General features: G+C 32.8%; 1 protein-coding gene across 1 annotated transcript; it reads right to left on the bottom strand.

Annotated features, from left to right (window-relative positions):
• Positions 1-349: 349 nt before the first annotated feature.
• Positions 350-18319, bottom strand: LOC134690520 (toll-like receptor 3). The gene is made up of 2 exons (XM_063550486.1): positions 16688-18319; positions 350-1101 (listed from the first exon to the last, which is right to left on the bottom strand). The coding sequence occupies exons 1-2, from the start codon at positions 18317-18319 to the stop codon at positions 577-579; spliced, it is 2157 nt and encodes a 718-aa protein (XP_063406556.1). The 3' UTR covers positions 350-576.
• Positions 18320-18815: the final 496 nt, after the last annotated feature.

The raw sequence follows: 18815 nt of genomic DNA, 5'->3' as shown, positions 1-18815 counted from the left end.
CGTGAATTCTGTTTATATCATCTTATTGCCTAGATCTGCTCACTATTAGTCAATACTAACAATACGTATTACTTTTGTCTACACCAATCTTTATCTACATCTCTCAAAATCGTAGCAAAAATAACATATACCTCATGTTTGTATCTTCAAATAAATATTCATAAGCAAATCAACAAAAAGACACTATATACAGATATTTATTCTGTAATACAATTAAAATATATATGCTTAGGTTGTAAGTCATGAAAAATTTCACCGAAATCAGTGCCTAAAATTGCAAAGTTGCTGTTCAAATATATACATAGGTACGACGATTTCCAGACATCAAACAAGACTTTTATAAACTCCAATTACCCAGAATGTGTCATCCGAATAAAGTACGATGCATAAAATATATTAGAACAGATTAAGGAATAACGATAATTTAGCCGTTTCAGATATCAACTATATGCGCACGTTAAGCACATTCCATATCATTTTGAAATATCTTTTGCACGCCGGTTTTTTCATATAAAAGTAGTTTTTTATACAAATAATTATGAGATGCAATCGTTTACAAGAAGGTTTTAAATACTCTTATAAAAGAGCAGTTGTAACCTGTTCTAATGGTTTCCTTAAAGTCTCAATTGCAGCGGCCCAAAAAAGATCCTCGCCGACCCCAGTTTGATATCGTAGACTTGGCGCACTGTCCAATAGGGCTCTTAGCTGATTTGTCATATGCTTAGAGTCGATAGTTTTCAGCATTATTAACAGGAACACGTCTTTTCCAAACCTTCTACGTCGCTCCTGTACAACGTCAACTTCCCATTGACACCACTCACTTTTCGCAAACTCATTTGACAATACTACAACAACTTTCCATGATTTCTCTAAATATTTGTTGATGTTTGCAGTGATCGATTCACCTACTTCAAAATCCCTATGATGAATACAGAGCTTGATACCTTCGTCTTGTTCTATTTTCGGTAAAAACGTTCGATGCACCCAGTTGCGATCTGCGTCACAATAAACAACAAAAGCGTGATACTCGAAATCATCTGCATTTGTTATAGGGAAATAACCTTTCTTTCTATTGTATTTAACTCTCCATAGGTATATACACTAGTAGCCCGATTTCAGTCTGAAACGGTCATTTTGGTCTGATCACATCTTGATTGACTGAATTTACCGCTAGAGAAATTCGTCAAGATATTTAAGATTGTTGGGTCGCCGTTCAGATCGATAGCCTCATCAGGTAAATCAGTTCGTTAAGGCGTGTCAAGACGGAAAAGACTGATTCATCTAGCGGGTTGTTTGGACCCGTTAAGACCATGTCAGACCAAAACAGACCATGGATGCAAAGTTACGTCAAGATGTTGTCAGACCGTGTCCATTTTAATCATTTGGACACAAAACGAGTGAAACTTTCCCATTGTTTATCAGGGGTTGCTCCCCTTTTAAAAATAAAATAAAAAATTGAAAGAAGACGGTTTATGTTAACTAAAAGTCTACCACGTCCCTTTAATCATGTTAATTAAATAAAAGAAATATTCAATTTGAATTCTTACTTCATCCTATTTAACATGTTTTGTATATTTTAAAAAGTAGCTCAAAGTCATACTGCTGAACAAACCGCCGCGAATTGACTAAAAAAAATCAACAGATTGCCGAAATAACATTTATTCATTGAATGTAAGCACCTGAACCTTTATATTAAAGGTTTACAAGTGATTACAATACATGTTTTTGCAATTATAGACTGTCGTAAGTGGTGAAAAATGTGTCATGTTAACGCAATAGATCATTTTTACACCCTTATTACATATTTATGGATGTCGGCCGTGAACACTTGAAAACGCGTGATCTTAATAATTATGTTTAATTAAATTTAAGATGTAACATTTTTTTAATATTGTAAATGAATGCATTATCATTTAACTTTTATTGTTGGCTTTATAAATTGCATTTGAGTAAATTTGATGCAGGGAAAAAATATATATATATATATAACTAGAATCTATGTCTTTTCTCGTTTTCCGTTTACTGTCATGCCATTGTCCGTTCATTTTTGCCAGACTCATGCGTTTGACTTTCCATCTTTATTTTTTAATTAGTCTATAATTCGAGAGCCTTTTATAAAAAAAATATTACATACCAGAAGACTTCGTGAATATTATAGCAGAAAAAGGCCAGTGTACGTACCTGAAGTACATTTAAAGACCAGGTTATATATATATATTACATGCATACAGCATAGTAATTTAAAGCTGGTTTAATTTGAATTACAATATCTATTAGGGACATTTTCCGACGATAATTAATCAAATCTGACAAGTTTGATTAAAAACGGAAAATACGCCCGTAACCGATTTAACGTTACCGTACCCTCTTTACTTGTCGCATGTCGGCATCTTCAAATGGCAAATTTATTTTACACAAAATCGTTGACATGGTAGATGGACACTACAGCACAATATAAGCTGAGCTGGAAATTACAATTGGTGAGTAGAAATGAATAATATTTAAAAACATGCCTATCAGAATGGAGAATAATCATTGATCCGGCCAAGAGTTTGAAGGAAAAATGTTTACATTTGTTACATTTGTGCATACAGGTATGAATCGACGTTCTTATACAAAACATTCTTACACAGTAACGTGTTCAAAGGCAAAGTTAGAATTTGGGCTTGTAAAATAATTGTTCCTGTGATTGGACCCCCCCCTTTTTTTGGAAGATCAATGCATGATTTGAAAAAGGTACATATAAACTATGGATTAAATCCCCCTTTTAAAAAGGGCTGGATACACACCTGTTTATTGCCTAAACCATTGTGTGTATTCACAATGGTTTGGTTGTGGGGGCGGCCTATCACCAGACCTAACCCCCTGATGGAGTAACCCTACATAGTCATATGTATTGTATGTTTAATAATGTATTGATAACTGTCACGTCCTAAAATTTGCATGAAATATTTGTCACTGGATTTTTTATAACTCATAACCAACCAATCTTCACATGTATGTTAAATGATGATGTACCTATTTAAATAGCCACTGGTCATTTGCTGGTGGGTGATGTACAATAATTATAATTTATCACATATTTGTTATGAATACCTTCAAGGCTCGGGTTTGCATATATGCAATAACCTTAAAATTGCCTGGGGCAAAAAAAAAGAGTATATTGATATTGTGCCCTGATTCCAAATGATGTGACAGCATTGCGTCCTTAACGACAATTTTTAACACTTTTGTGATAAGAAATTAAAGATAATTTTCCGGGCATGTTTCATTAAATTGCAGGCGCGGATCCAGAGGGGGGTTCCAGGGGTTGGAACCCTTTCTCATTTTGAGGATCAATGCATTTGAATGGGGACATGTAATTGGAACCCCCCTTTGTCCTGGTTTTCAAAATGGCTGGACCCGCCCCTGAATTGTTATCAATGATTAAAATGTTTTGCTCTAAATTTTGTAGAACTTAAATATATACATATATTATAACATGTTATAATCTATACATACCATTGCTTTGTCATGTATGTAGTATTATTCTAAAAATTCTAATTTGAAATAAAAAAGTATTATTAAAAGAATTTGTTGAATTATTATTACTACACATATGACAAATCAAATACATGTAGTTACTGTAAATTCAGAAATTATTGCTTGCATTTATTATTGCGAATTTGTTATTTTAGACTTAAGGGGGTTCGCGGGTCTAAATCATTTATATAGGATTTCTCTATATTTTTCTATACATAAACATTATCTTATAGTTAATAGAAAAATAAAATAAAAAGGTGGGGTCACCGTTCATTTGCGCTCACAATCTGCCTTCGAAAGAAGCATACCTTTTTGTAAAGGTGTTTTTTTTTCTGTAGGAGTAATAGGAGAAATAAAGGTAATATTGAAATTAAAAAAGAAATTTATTACAGAAGTTGCTCAAATTTTACAATAATTTAGTTAAAGTACAGCTTATATTGAAACTATATTAAAAAATATAGGTCACCGATGAGTTAAAAAAGATATTTCAATTTTGAAGCCAAAAAATGGCATTTTTAATCCAAAGGGAGATAATTTTGAACTTTTTCAATGATGGAAACATTTTAAAAGTCATCTGGGCCCAACACGGATTGTTTGTTTTGAATGATTTGTGTACCATATGATAAGTTACAACTACAAAAGGTAACAAATAAAATTTGAAATGAAAAACTGTGAAATGTTTATTTTTTTCCTGAAATTTTTATACCCTCGAGCCTCCTTAAATGCGATTTTAATTTTTACGATTTTGTGGAAAATCCTGTTTCATTCATATAAAATATCACAAAATGCGCGTTTAAACTATTGCGTTTACAACTCAGTCACATCTTTCGCAATAATAAAAACCTCTCATTGGCACTCACACCACATCTTCCTATATCTACTCACATTAATTTCTGAATTATAAAATAGTATTAATGCTATAATTGACTTATTTAATTTTATACATGTTATAGAAGTCACATGTTATACATGTTATACATACTTTTAAATTCTTAATGTATATATTTTTGCAGATATAAAGATATCACATTGGTTTGAGCATGATTCCCAACAAGATTATGAAGGGGCATATATATCATATATACATAGGAAATATATAGTGTCACCAAATTACTCTCATACCGTACCTCATTTGTACCTGTAGCTGTAAATTGTGAAACTGTGGATTCATTCATAATTTTGAGTTACTTATTGCAATTGGAAATAACGTTGATAAAGCTAACAGCATTATGCTATGATGACGATGGGATGTTCTGATTGGACAAAAAGGAAATCGTGAATTGAACAAAAAGCAAACTTACAATTCATAGGAAAAAAAGTAGAAAATTGGAATAATGAAAATTCATAGTTTCAGTGATTACCTTACAATCATCATGATCATTGTCAATATTACAAGTGCATCATCATGATCATATATATCTGAATTCACCTTGGATAATTATTCATTTAAAATAAGAATTTGGATATAATAAGAATTTCTATGCTGGCGTTGCTACTGTTGGCTTCATGTACCACCAGGGAGTGTTAAACCTGTTTGACCTTTCATGAGGGTCTGGCACGGTCCGTCACTATTGGTTAGTGTCATATATGCATGATGATGGAAGTTTCACCAACCTAGACAGCTTTACAATCCTGGCACAGTTGTTGGTTTGACTTAGAGTCAAATGACAGCTTGCTGTATACATTTGTAGTTCAAATAGTCTGAATGAATCTACATGTATTTTGACAATCTTATAAATTACTGTTCATTCTGAAACTGGCATTTTATACTAGTACATGTAGTAGTCAAACATATTAAACAATACATGTAGCTTCAAAGTATCATTTTATTTTGTCTCGCCTTACATGAAAGTCATGAAAGTTGGTTGTATATACATGTATGCAAGAAATATGTATTATAGTCTTGGGGTGATGATATAAGCTATTTTTAATAGAGCTTCACATTTATAAAAGCTAAAAGAGCTGGATGTGTGGTTCAGTGACTGATGGTAAAATATACTGTTACATTTTATTACATGAAATTGGATACATTGTATTGTATATGAGTACCTTGCAAGGTCTACTTGTCTATCAGGTTAGGTTCACCGTTGACCTGACCTTAATTTTATTTCATGGATAATTTAAGTGATTTAGGTTATTTCAGTTTAATACAATGTTAACATGGTTAGGTTTGTTTCTCAGATACTTCTAATAAAATTAGAGACTGGAAATTGGGAATGGGCCAACAAGACAACAACCCGACTACAGAGCAGACAACAGCAGAAGGTCATCAATGTTTGAATTGTTTCTAAGAAGCTGTAAGCTACATTGTACATGTTGGAAACAAACATAATTTTTATTTTTGCCTAAGGAGATATGGTATCAGGGGTGAATTCAGCCATTTAAAAAAGGGGGTTCCTAACCCAGGACAAAAGGGATGTTCCAACTATATGTCCCCATTCCATGATGATGATCGTCCAAAAAAGAGGGGTTCCAACCCCCGAACCCTCCCCCTGGATCCACTGGGTATGAATTTTGATGAGACGACTTCCATAACTTAAACTATAAACCATAAACCATGTAGACCAAGTGATTTTCTTTTTAGTCACTATATAATAGGGACTGTACACCCTTCAGCAATGATCAAAAACTTAAACTTCATAATGAGCACCCTATAAATGGCTCTGCTTGGAAAGAGCTAGGCATCTAACAGAGTTAATGTACAAAATTCAGACGAGAAACCCAACAGTGATGACAACTTGATTTATACTAGTATACATGAGCTACAAACAAACAAACAAATATGTGATAAACAGCAATCAACAAAAACACTACAGAAAAAAAATTAAGGGGAGACTATTTAAATATAGAAAAGAAGATGTGGTATGATTGCCAATGAGACAACTGTCCACAAAAGACCAAAATGACACAAACATTAACAATTATAGGTCACCGTACAGCTTTCAACAATGAGCAAAGCCCATACCGCCTAGTCAGCTATAAAAGACCCCGATAAGACAAAGTAAAACGATTCAAACGAGAAAAATGACGGCCTTATTTATGAAAATAAATGAACAAAAACAAATATGTAACACATAAACAAACGACAGCCACTGAATAACAGGCTCCTGAATTGGGTTTATTTACTTTAATGTAAAGTAAATAAAATTAACTAATGTCTTGTACAAGTATTACCCCTGACGTTCCGTGAAAATTGTTTTCAAAAATCTAATGTGTCCATAATTCTTTTATGTAATAAACTTATTTAAATAAATGTAGACCTTCCCTTGTCTGATCACCAGCATGGCTAAAGGTATTACTCCCAGGTTTATTGGCAGGTGACACCTCCAGGTATTCAAACGATTTCCTGTCGGACTTGCAAGTTCATGCATCATTTCACTTCTGTCAGTGTACACGACCGAAAACTTGAATCTTTCCATTTTAAACTTTCAGGTGCATAGGTAATCATTTGATAATATACATCTCTGTCCTGCGTGTCCGATAGTGATACACTAGTCATTACTGTTTTAAATAAATAGCATTTCTGGTGTAAAGAATATTATTCATAAAAATTTAAATAATTCCAAAAAAGAGATTTGATAAAACAAAAATGTGCTTACACAATTTTTCCAATGGTAAATTTGGGGAAATGTAAGTACTCGTTGTCAAAAGTGAAGGACAGTTTGAAACATACAAGAAAAATTGATTTAACAAAAATATACGCACTTAACGACCATTCTTTTATACGCCTTGATAGTTACGGAACTATAGATAGTTGCAATTTGAAATTATATACATTTTTACATTGAACATAAGAAAGAATAAAATTGAGAATGGAAATGGGGAATGTATCGAAGAGACATCAACCCGACCATAGAAAAAACAACAGCGGAAGGTCACCAACAGGTCTTCAATGTAACGAGAAATTCCCGCTCCTGGAGGTGTCCTTTAGCTGGCCCCTAAACAAATATATACAAGTTCAGTGATAATGAACACCATACTAATTTCCAAATTGTACACAAGAAACTAAAATTTAATAATACAAGACTAACAAAGACCAGGGGCTTCTGACTTGGGACAGGCGCAAAAAATGCGGCGGGGTTAAACATGTTTATGAGATCTCAAACCTCCCCCTATACCTCTAGCCAATGTAGAAAAGTAAACGCACAACAATACGTACATTTAAATTTCAATTCAAGAAAAGTCCGTGTCTGATGTCAGAAGATGTAACCAAAGAAAATAAGCAAAATGACAATTATACATAAATAAACATGCATTTTGTCCCCTCCCTTTTTGGGAAAAAAAATGGTTGCTTATATAGGGAATCACTGAACCGTGACTGGAGCGGCCCCCCTCTTAGGTCAGTCAGTGGGCCCCCACTTACGAAAATTCCTGGATCCGCCACTCAGTATGTTATCATGGGATGACGATGGACTATTGTATACTAAAAGAAGAAGAGAACCAATTTGAATTAAAAACAGGTTGATATTTAGGCAGCACTCCTTTTGCGCCAATTACTGTTTTTCAGGGGTATCATTTGCGCCAATATTTTTTCTCTCAAATGTATCAATTGCGTCAGTTTTCGGAACTCATTTGCGCCAATTTACCTGAACACATATTGATCGTACTTATATATATTTAGTATCATTTTTGTCTTATAAATTTTTATTCATTAAATATTTTTTTCTGTTGTTGGTGGAAGGTGACTTTCAGCAATTGTATACAATACATGGATTCAGGAATGGACATTGCTGTAAATTCCACTTTAATATTGCCTTTTGTCTTCCAAATCAGGAGACTGTTATAGAAAAGTGTTTCTTTGCCTAAGGAATGTTGTGAAAGATTTAATCGTCAAATGAATTTTACATCTATGCATGTAAATTTTGAGGAGAGAATGCACGTTGTCGTTTGAGAGTTTTCCCCAGGAATTATCATCAGTTGAGGCATGTCGTTTTCACCGTGGCCCGACATGGGGTCGGAAAATACAAAATCTTGGGCTAGCAAAAGAGTATAAAAAAAGTTGGCAGTGATGTTAGCAAGTGGTTACACCAGTGTATATAAAGTGCGAATCCAGCTAGTTCATTTTTACTGTTATATGCGGGTATGTCTATTGTAGAATAAAGGATCATGGGAAAACTGTATTTGTTTACGTTTTAAAAATATCAAGTTAAGTGATTTGAAGGAAAGTTTTAACATATTGTCATTGTGATATGTCTTTATAATATACAAACATAGCATTAAAGTTCAAATAAGTGTTATAAAAGCATCATAATATAGCATATCGATTATTGAAAGCGATCCATTTTAACTGTAGATGCGATGAATTATCACTGTTAGTGCAGTCATTATTAATGTAGAATTTTCAAAGATGCGAGGAATTTTTATTGTAGAATTATGTGACAAATGCACTTGCAACAAATGAAAAAACTTAGTTGATGACTTTAGGATTTATGATACATGTATTTTCAAATTGAAATACAAACTCCTCATTCATTCTTCATCAAATATATAGCTTTTCAAACTTGTAACAAATGCGATTCTCAAAATGAAAAATTCTAGATCCGCGAATGGATACTACCGCAGAGGTAAAACCATACACATTTGGGTTATTGTACACGAAATGCATGCTACAATTCATTTTTGTTGATTTTAGACCCTTTGGAACTCTATGTGGGCTATTTCAGAAACTAGGCAAACAATCCCCAAACTAAATACACGGTTAGATTCAGCATGTCAACGAATCCCAAATATCTATATTAAAGGACTTTTGTCTATAAATTTGGACCCCACAAAATTGAGAAAGGGACCAAAAATATAAAAACAAAATGCATGCATCGGATACATTTGTTATTGAAGGCATGACTGTAACAATAGGATGAATATACAAAAATATCTTATTCTGGGGTCTGATTGGGGGGTTCTGATCCCGGATCCCGCTTACTGTTTTGGCAGATTCCCGTATCCGGCTTATACTATGTTGTTCTCATTTTTTGTAATTATCCGTGTCCCGCTAGACTTCATTTCTCGTTTTTCACGACACAATCATTTGACTTTCACCTGTCACGCTTGCAAAAAATCGGAAATCCGGCGTCACGCTTATACCACAATGCGACCCACTCGTGATTTTACTCTATTTTGACTCATATTAAGCCCATTATAAATATATTAAAAAGTAGCTTGGATTTTTTTATCCCGTCTTTATCCCGTCTCGTTTCGTTTTTGAGCCGTATATAGATGTCGTACATGTATGTGACAATGAGACAACTCTCCATCCGAGTCACAATTTATAAAAGTAGACCATTATACACCGTCAAAATACAGTCTTGGCTCACACCGAACAGCAAGTTATAAACGGCTCCAGTGTACAACCTTTTAAACGGGAAAACAGAGGTTCAATCTATATCAAGATGTACGTAATTACTGGAAAAGTGTCATGGAAATGGATAAAAAAAATAAGGATAAAGATCCCTATGTGCTTTATAAGAAACTAAATGGAATACATTTGAAATAAATGTTATTTCTATTGAATTTATTAGAGTGTTTTAAAACCAAACTTTCCTCCGTAAGTTAAATTTTATCAAATCTTTCTTTTACTTTATCTATTGTTTGAGCAAGTCGGCTAAATTAAGGCTTTACAGCTAATTTCCTAATGCATGTAAAGCAAAACTTTGGTTGGCTTGCTTGCTTTGTTTGTTTAATTGTTTATACAAACTTTGTAAATAAGATTGACATTTTTAAACAATATGAATAGGCAAAGTTTAACCTGTATGTTTAATATTTGAATTAAATCGGGTGTTATCATAATGATTATCCAATAAAAGAAAAGCAAGCAAGTCAACTTAAGTCTTGCTGCTGAAAGAAATGAGCTGTAATAGATAAAAAAAAAATAATAAATAATTATACAGTGAAAATGCATCGCATATACAATACTAATGATTCGCTCAACAGTGAAAATGAAAGAGAAGTATCATTATTCGACAGTAAACATGACTAGCATTACGAAATCATCATAGTGGAATTTAGTTAAATATGAAGAAACTGAATGACAAAACATATTCTACGTTATACAACTTTATTAATTGTATTAAAATGAATATTTTTTTACTGCAACAACATCTTACCTGTTAGTTATAAAGCACCTGCACGAAGGTTCGTCGAAGTAATGGACAAAGTAAAATCACAGATTTCTATTTAAATAAAATTGTTCTCGAACAAAGGAAGTAATTCGTCATCACAATTGTTGGGTATAATGTATTATAATGTGAACATCGTTCTGAAGTACTGTATGCCAAATTTTCTGTTCCGGATATGCATGTTACCAAGAGATGTGAATATTTTCTTGGAAAAGTATTCAGTAACAAAGTTTCAAATTAATATCGGGATTTATTTTCTTTCTTGGTATATTCAGTAACAGCAAAAAGAATAACTTGACTGCTTGTCCGCTAAATTGGGGTGTTCTTGCCAGATAAAAGACTTATAGTTATATAATTCGAAACACTTTTAATTTGTAATTAACTTGTAATTTTTTTTTTTTTTTTTTTTTTTTTTTTCATCACTAGATAGCCGGGAAACTTGTATTTCGGGCATATTCTTTGCTTCTTAGCTCGAATTAAAGAGTTTATAAACTTTTTGAAATGTTGAATACGCAACCCAATCTCCAAGTATTATTTATGTTTCTGGTAAAGGCGTTTGATTGGGTATTAGTTTGCGGTAGGCGTGTTTTCGGAAACATTCCTCCAATCAACTGACCTATTTGACATACATGTGTGCGCTGATGCGTGTACACTGGCTATTGTAACGGCACGTGTTACTGTCTCACATCGAAATCAGTCGAGCGTGACCAATGTTTATTGTAGAAATTTTTGTCATGTGGTCAAATTATTTGACATACAAGTTTTAAAGGCTAAAACTTAAATTTGCATTTTGAAAGATTATTTTCGGAAGTGGTCCCTATATACTATTCTAAGTGTTAGAGAAAAAACAAGACTTCAAAGGAAAGATACCTATCAACGGAGAATATAACCTGAGAAAACTATACTAGTCTACTAGCATAATAGTCAAAGATATAAAACATGTATTATATGGCTCTGATATTAACTTTAACGTGTTCTGGAAAAAAAATATATGGGTGCGATTATTTGAATTACCTGATAAAGGCATCTCGATCACTTTTGACAAAATATAATTGCACGAATTTTTAATCGATCGCTGACCTTTAATTCTAGAAGTGACTTGTGACTGTTATAAACATGCAGAGACAATTCTATGCATTATGGTTTAAGTTTACAATGAACACACTATAGTTATACATTTTCCTTTTAAATATCAAATAGACAATCACCTTTCGGACAGACTTGCTTTTTCTTTCTATTCGTAAAAATTATCATTCGTTCATTTAGAGACATAAATTACAAGTTATATATGTCTCTGGTTTATTATATTTGAACACTTCAAAAATGCTTTAAAATATTATGAGCCTGTATTGGGATCCCAACCGAGCACAACAAAAAGGGGCGAGTTCCAACTATATGTCCCCATTTAAATGCATTGATCGTCTTAAAAGTTTATGATTCGACGGTTTCCTCCAACAATATGGTTTGATAAATTTCTTTCGAAGTTCATTATACTTTTCACATACTAAAATAAAATGATATTCATCTTCAATTACTTGTTTATCACACATATTACAAAATCTCGGATATGTCTCAATATTATAAAATCGACAAGTTTCTATATTCAAACAGTGAGCAGATATATGCGGTATTTACAAATGAATGGTTTTATAAATATAATTAACAGCATGATCTAAATAAAATTGTTGGGGTCATATACATCTATGCAACATACATTTAGGCGAGTCTTCAAAAAATAGTACATTTCACTATTAAAGCTACCGTTTAATCTATCTAAACCAAATTCACATTTTTTACACCCTGATGTAACCGTATTTTTAAAGCGTTGTCATCCGTATCAATAAATTGTTTAATAAAATTGAAGTGCATGAGTATTATTAACGTCTAGGATAAGTGTGAGATTTCTGATGATGGGAATAAGCAAAATTTAGCTGAATTTGTATTATTTAAATTAATGACAAGGCAAGCTAGAGTGTGTTTGAAATGATATTATTGAAATGGATTTATAGCATGAAAAATGTGTGTAACCGATTTTACGTTGACTTGGATTGCGAATTTGAAAATAATATATTTGTGAAATCACATTCTACAAGATGACATATTTTGTAAGTACGTTATACTCTATAACCTTTTATTCTAATTATGGTATCTTTGAAATGCATTTTATAGCTGACTATGCGGTATGGGCTTTGCTCATTGTTGACGGCCGTACGGTGACATATAGTTGTTAATGTCTGTGTAATTTTGGTTTCTTGTGGACAGTTGTCTCATTCGCAATCATACCACATCTTCTCTTTTATATTTATATAGCTATTACTTGCAACTGCCATGTGTACATGTTCCAGACTCATGCCGCAGAAAGAGGTCTCCTTTCAAGTTTGAAAATAGGTGGAGAGGTCGAGAAAACTATCAGAAATATACTAGTATATGATAAAAAAAAAATCAGTAAAGTTCCCACTACTCTTTTGGAAAACTGTCTTGCTATTCCCGAGTGTATTTTAATCAAAGAAATTTCTCTCTATTGACACAATAAACTCATCATATATTTTCGCGCGGAAGACGTCTAAAAAAAAAGACTCATTAGTCACGGCCCCCGAATCAAAAATTCAAAGGAGGCCAAATAAAGTACGAAGTTGAAGAGCATTTAGTACCAACATACCTAGAAGTTTTCCCAATAGACTAGTTCAGGGAAAGCTTTTTCGCGACCTAGAACTCTGAGTGGGTCAAGCAATAACTAAATACTAGTAGATAAAAAAAATAACGAATACAAGATACATAATTGTAGATAAAACAAAACTAGCTGTATGGCATTATAAGTAATAACACGGGCCATGCTTGTAAGAACTGTACGTGTGATATTGGTTAGCTCGTATAATAAGTCAACGTTCGATATAGTCAGGGACAATTTTACACCAGGTTCGGTGAAATCGAAGACATCCAAAACCTCATCTTCGTTAGCTAAGGGTCACGATCAACGCCCGCTCTCCAGAGTGGATCGTAACCATTTGGCTAGCGAAGATGCCAAAACCTTTGATTTTAAAAACATGGAACTATTTTGTTGCCAAACAGCCAATTATTGTACAACTAAATAATATTTTTGACTCATTGGCACGCATACCACATATGCAATGCACATCTTCGTATATCTATCTTTACGATTACGTCGCTTTTATATACCATAGTCCATATTTAGCAAACAACAGTGTGAATATTTTGTGTACGAGTTACAAATGATTCGATGCCATAATTATCAGCATTTGGTAGTTGTTAGTGTATAATACAGGCTTTAATCTTTAAAGCATTTCTTAGTACACTAAGAAGAAAGTTTTAGAACTAATGGCTCTCACTGAAACGACGTTTTAAGGCCCCAGGGAACATGGATATAAGAGAATATTAGTATATAATTCAAATATATGGTATCAATAGCTATAGTAATTGTGAAATTAAATTACTTTTAAATCAGCGTGTGTCACTCGGCACGTGACCAATCATCACAATAAAAAGGGTGAAACAACTTGTATGATTGGAGCTCTCAAACTAAATGGTAAAAAAAAAAACCAACATAGAAGGGTTCAAATTTTGAGTTGGAGCCGTTATACTGCTCTATAATTTGATATAATTTGTATCGAAAGCAGTATAGTACACTGCAATGTGAGTATTTGTTAGATCACGCGCGATTTTATTATTTTAAGGAAATGCTTCACGAAATAACTAAGAACAGTTTATTTGTACTCGTAATAAAAAGGAGAAAAGATTGGGCTGCCTCTCTTCAATTTTGTCCAGTTACCAACGTAAAATCAAATTTAACTTCTTCGACAATGCACATTGTGATATATTGTATATGTCATTCCAACACTCACACTTGTTCTTTTATTTGTGTGTCTATTTAATGACCATTTTAATTCAAAGCTTGGACTTGCATCCTTCATTCTCTACAAAATTTTATGGATAAAGATTGGTTAAAAACTGTAATAAAGCAAAGACTGTTAGACCAGTTTCTTCAGAATTGAAATTCATGAATTTAAAATTCGTCAAAAGCTATTAACTACAAAATTTCTAAGAAAAACTGGGAATTTGAGAAATATTTTAACATTTTGAACTTTAAAGACGCCGTTGTTCTTTGATTTCGAACAACCAATAACAAATTGCCTATTGTAACAAGAAGATGGCAAAATGTACTGAGAGAAAACCGTGTTTGTCATATATGTAAAAATTGACAAATTGGTGACGAATATCAAAGGGCACACATTTATCTTTCGTCTGACAGCACGTATACACCGCAGTTATTGTAAATTATATAAACATATAAAAAAAATTAGCATTATTTTTTAAAGACAAAACAGAGAAAAGAACTGATAAGTGCGGGTAATCCATGCACCTTGCCTCCTTTATGTTTCGATATTTAAGAAATTAATTATTCTTTTACCTATTTTAACACGTGAAAAATACACCGGTGAGTTCCATATATGTCTTTAACTTACAGCTGGTCCTGAAAATGCATGAAATATTTGCCACTGGACTTTAAACAACCAACAATCAATCACACTACAACTTATAGTATATATAGTAGTGAAATACAAAATGTATATTATAATGACACAATTAGCAAAATAAATAGAATACAAATACACACTACTTTATTTCACTGACACAATTTAAAGGAATACTCTCTAAACTATATAAGTAGAGAAGCGAAAAGTTTCTTTTGAATACTTAACAAACGGCTTCCGAACAGTTCATGTTTTTTGCTAAATTTAAAAACTTGAAAACATAAGCATGTATATTAAAAACTGACGACCAGACATCACTAATACGTGTATACACAAATTCCTTAATTCTTTATTAACGTTCAGCCCTACGGCACCTTTCTATTAAGAATGATGATGAGAGTAATTGTAATATATAATAGGCATGTACTTTCTTACGTTAAGGATCATTGATTTTGTTACCTGTTGACCCGGTTGATTACTAGCACGTGCCATCGAACCCGACCATTTTAACTAAAACAGATTTTGTTTGAATTAACGCCATATGTATATATATACTATGTACAATATACCTATCATATGGATTAGAAAATAAATATTATAAGGATACATTGTTTGAATGAAAATTTCTATACGGTGATACTTTAACACCGTCCCGACAGAGACTGAATGAATGCAGTATGATGATCAGGTTTCGGGATCCGAGAAGTCATTTTCGAATTTCCGGATGTCGGGAATATTTTTTTCCAACTTAAATAGAGTAAATCGCACTAAAAAAATTAAACATGCAAACAAAAACCAACAGCTTCAACGGTTAACTAGGACATATATCAACAGAAAATGAATAAAAGCAAATGTCATACATAAAACAAAAATATGCATGTGTTAATTTGCATCCGCTGCATTTCTGTGGATCCTTAACTTTTTTAGGTTACGTTTAGGATTTTCCGTTACTAATCTTCAAATACGAAAAATATTTTCACCGGTCTTCACAACATTTAAAGGTTTATGGCATACATTCTGGTGTGTATACAATTAACATACGTCCTTGCATTTAATTACCAATATATATTTATATAAACTAACATTTATTAAAAAAATAAACAACATATATAGACGAATAATTTATTAGTTACTCGACAAAACAAGAAAAGAAATAAAGAATCAACAGAAGATTTTTTTTTTTTAATTAATCAAAATATACTTCAAACAAATCCTAATATTAAAAAAACAAATATACATATTAATCTAAAATGCATTATCGAGTAGAAGGGGTGCAACTCGTGTTATCAAACCGGTATACTGAACGGATCTAAACAGGGTCTGAACATTTTGAACGTAAATTTGTATCCATGGTCTGTTTTGGTCTGACACGATCTTAACGGGTCTAAACAACCCGCTAGACGATTCAGTCTTTTCCGTCTTGACATGTCTTAACGAACTGATTTACCTGATGAGGCTATCGATCTGAACGGCGACTAAACGATCTTAAATATCTAGACGAATTTTTCTAGCAGTAAATTCAGTCAATCAAGATGTGATCAGACCAAAATGACCGTTTCAGACTGAAATCGTGCTACTAGTGATATAATTCTTAATATTTGTTTGACATTTCAAACCTATAGTTATAAAGGTTACTAGTAATAATCCTGTACAAGATAGTACTATTGCCATGCTATATAACGGATTCCACGGTGGGCATTGCATTTGAGATTCAGCATATTTTTGAAGCACCACATTATCAAGTTCGGAAGGCTGTCGACACCTATAATGAAGGGGGTACCCAATCAGCTTAACTTGTGTTGCTTGTATCCATTTAGTGAACCAAAGTTGATCACAAGTACATGCATATGGGTTAACACTAAGATCTAAATCTTCCAATGAATTCAGTACATCTAGCGGAAAAGATGTCGAGTTGATGATTCGTATGAAGTTGTTTGATAGATACAGTTTTCTTAGAGAAATCATATTTCTAAAAATTGAATTTCCGTCATTCCAGCTAGAAAATCTGTTACCACTTAAACTCAATGTCTCTAACGATGTTAAATGTATAAAAGTGTCTTTAGGAAGAAAGAAAAGGCTGCAGAAAGAAAGACTTAAAACCTTAAGTTTAATTAAAGGCAAAAACATGTGTTGCATTATAATTTCTGATTTTGGCAGGTAACTATGGTCAAGGTAGAGGAAAGATAGATTCGGAGAAAGAGAAAAAATTGTCTTAGGGTTAAATTTTTCCTGATCAAAGTGAAAATTTGTTTCTTGCATTCGCAAACTGGACAACGATGAACTGTTAAATGCAAAGTCGTCAATGTGTTTTAAAGGATAACCTATTTTAGACAATTGCACGACATAAAGCATTGGATTGTTTATTAATATGTTACTATGAATTCGGCCAAGAGGATTTCCATTCAAAAGAACCTTTGTCAATGCAGGTAAGCAAGCTAATGAATCCTCCTGCATTCTACCGATGCTATTATCGCTTAGATCCAAAATTGACAACTGTCTGAGTAAGCTTTGTTTTTCTTTACCATTTGCACACATATCAGGAACTGATGAAAGCATATTATTATTCAAATGTAGGCTTACAACAGTATTTGGTATTCCAGTCATATTGATGTCTTCTATTAGATTATTGGACAGAACCAAAGAGTATAAACTTTTCATCACAAAGAATGTTTCACATGCAATACTAGAAAATGCATTGCCCTTAATTCTAAGACTTGTCACCTCGTTGCTTGAAAAATTTGAAAACAGGTCGACTGGCAGAAATGACCATTTGTTGAATTCAAATATTAGATGCTTTGTTTTTTGTTTGGCAGAGTATCCGAGTGCTCTTTTCAAAAGATCAACATGTAATTTATCTTCTTTTAAAATCAGTAGCGTAGAAAGAAATTTCAAATTTGTAAACAAATTTGGATGAATGTATGAAATTAAATTATCAATCAACTGCAGCTTTTTTAGTCCAATGATTGTCAAATTATCAAAACCATTTATATCGATGTACGTCAGGTTTGTTCCATTCATTGTAACAACATGTATATTTTCCGGGAATAATGGAATATAAATTAGGTCGCGACCACTGCACACTGCTTCATGATGTTTAGATGAACATTTACACTGTTCATGACAATCTATATCCCTTGCCAATATGTATGGGGCCAGCAACAGAAACATGCAAACACACATTGTGTACAAATTCATTGATGTAGTTTGTTTTCCTGCAATTATTAATATTGATTTTGCTAAAAGTGAATTAAATATTGTTAGTAGCAAATAAATATTACTGTAAATTAAATTCATATGCACATTCATGGCTCTACAATATGTTGATACCTGTTTTTAATGACGTCTTTATACTAAACTTATTAGGTGTTGGATGTATACTGATTCATAGTCTCATGTACATTATTTGTTTAGTAGTTGTTATTGGCTTTGAACTATTTGTCGGTAACTGCAAGTACTCTCATATATGTACTTAGTGTATTTTTGTTGTTGAGAGGTATAAGTACCCATGTAAGTCTGTGTTTTTATTCGATGTTTTTCTAGGTTAGGGACGGGTTTGGCGCCTGCTAACATGTTTAACCACGCAACATTCTGTATTTGCCTGTTTCAAGTCAGTATTATGTGATTCAATGGCTTTCCTTTGTTTCTGAGTTACAGATATTTTTTTACATGTTTAGTTCATAAATTAGGCCGT

This window comes from Mytilus trossulus, chromosome 11, assembly GCF_036588685.1.
Source record: "Mytilus trossulus isolate FHL-02 chromosome 11, PNRI_Mtr1.1.1.hap1, whole genome shotgun sequence".
Classification (NCBI taxonomy): Eukaryota; Metazoa; Mollusca; class Bivalvia; order Mytilida; family Mytilidae; genus Mytilus; species Mytilus trossulus.
Note: the sequence above shows the minus strand (reverse complement) of the source record. Positions and strands in the feature narration are given on the sequence as shown.

What these genes read in the sequence shown, in the direction of transcription:
- LOC134690520 (XM_063550486.1), bottom strand. Translation starts at nt 18,319, where the DNA reads ATGAATTTGTACACAATGTGTGTTTGCATGTTTCTGTTGCTGGCCCCA. An exon ending in TCACTAGTAGCACGATTTCA is followed by an intron (nt 1,102 to 16,687) that starts GTCTGAAACGGT and finishes TCGGGCTACTAG; the next exon opens with TGTATATACCTATGGAGAGT.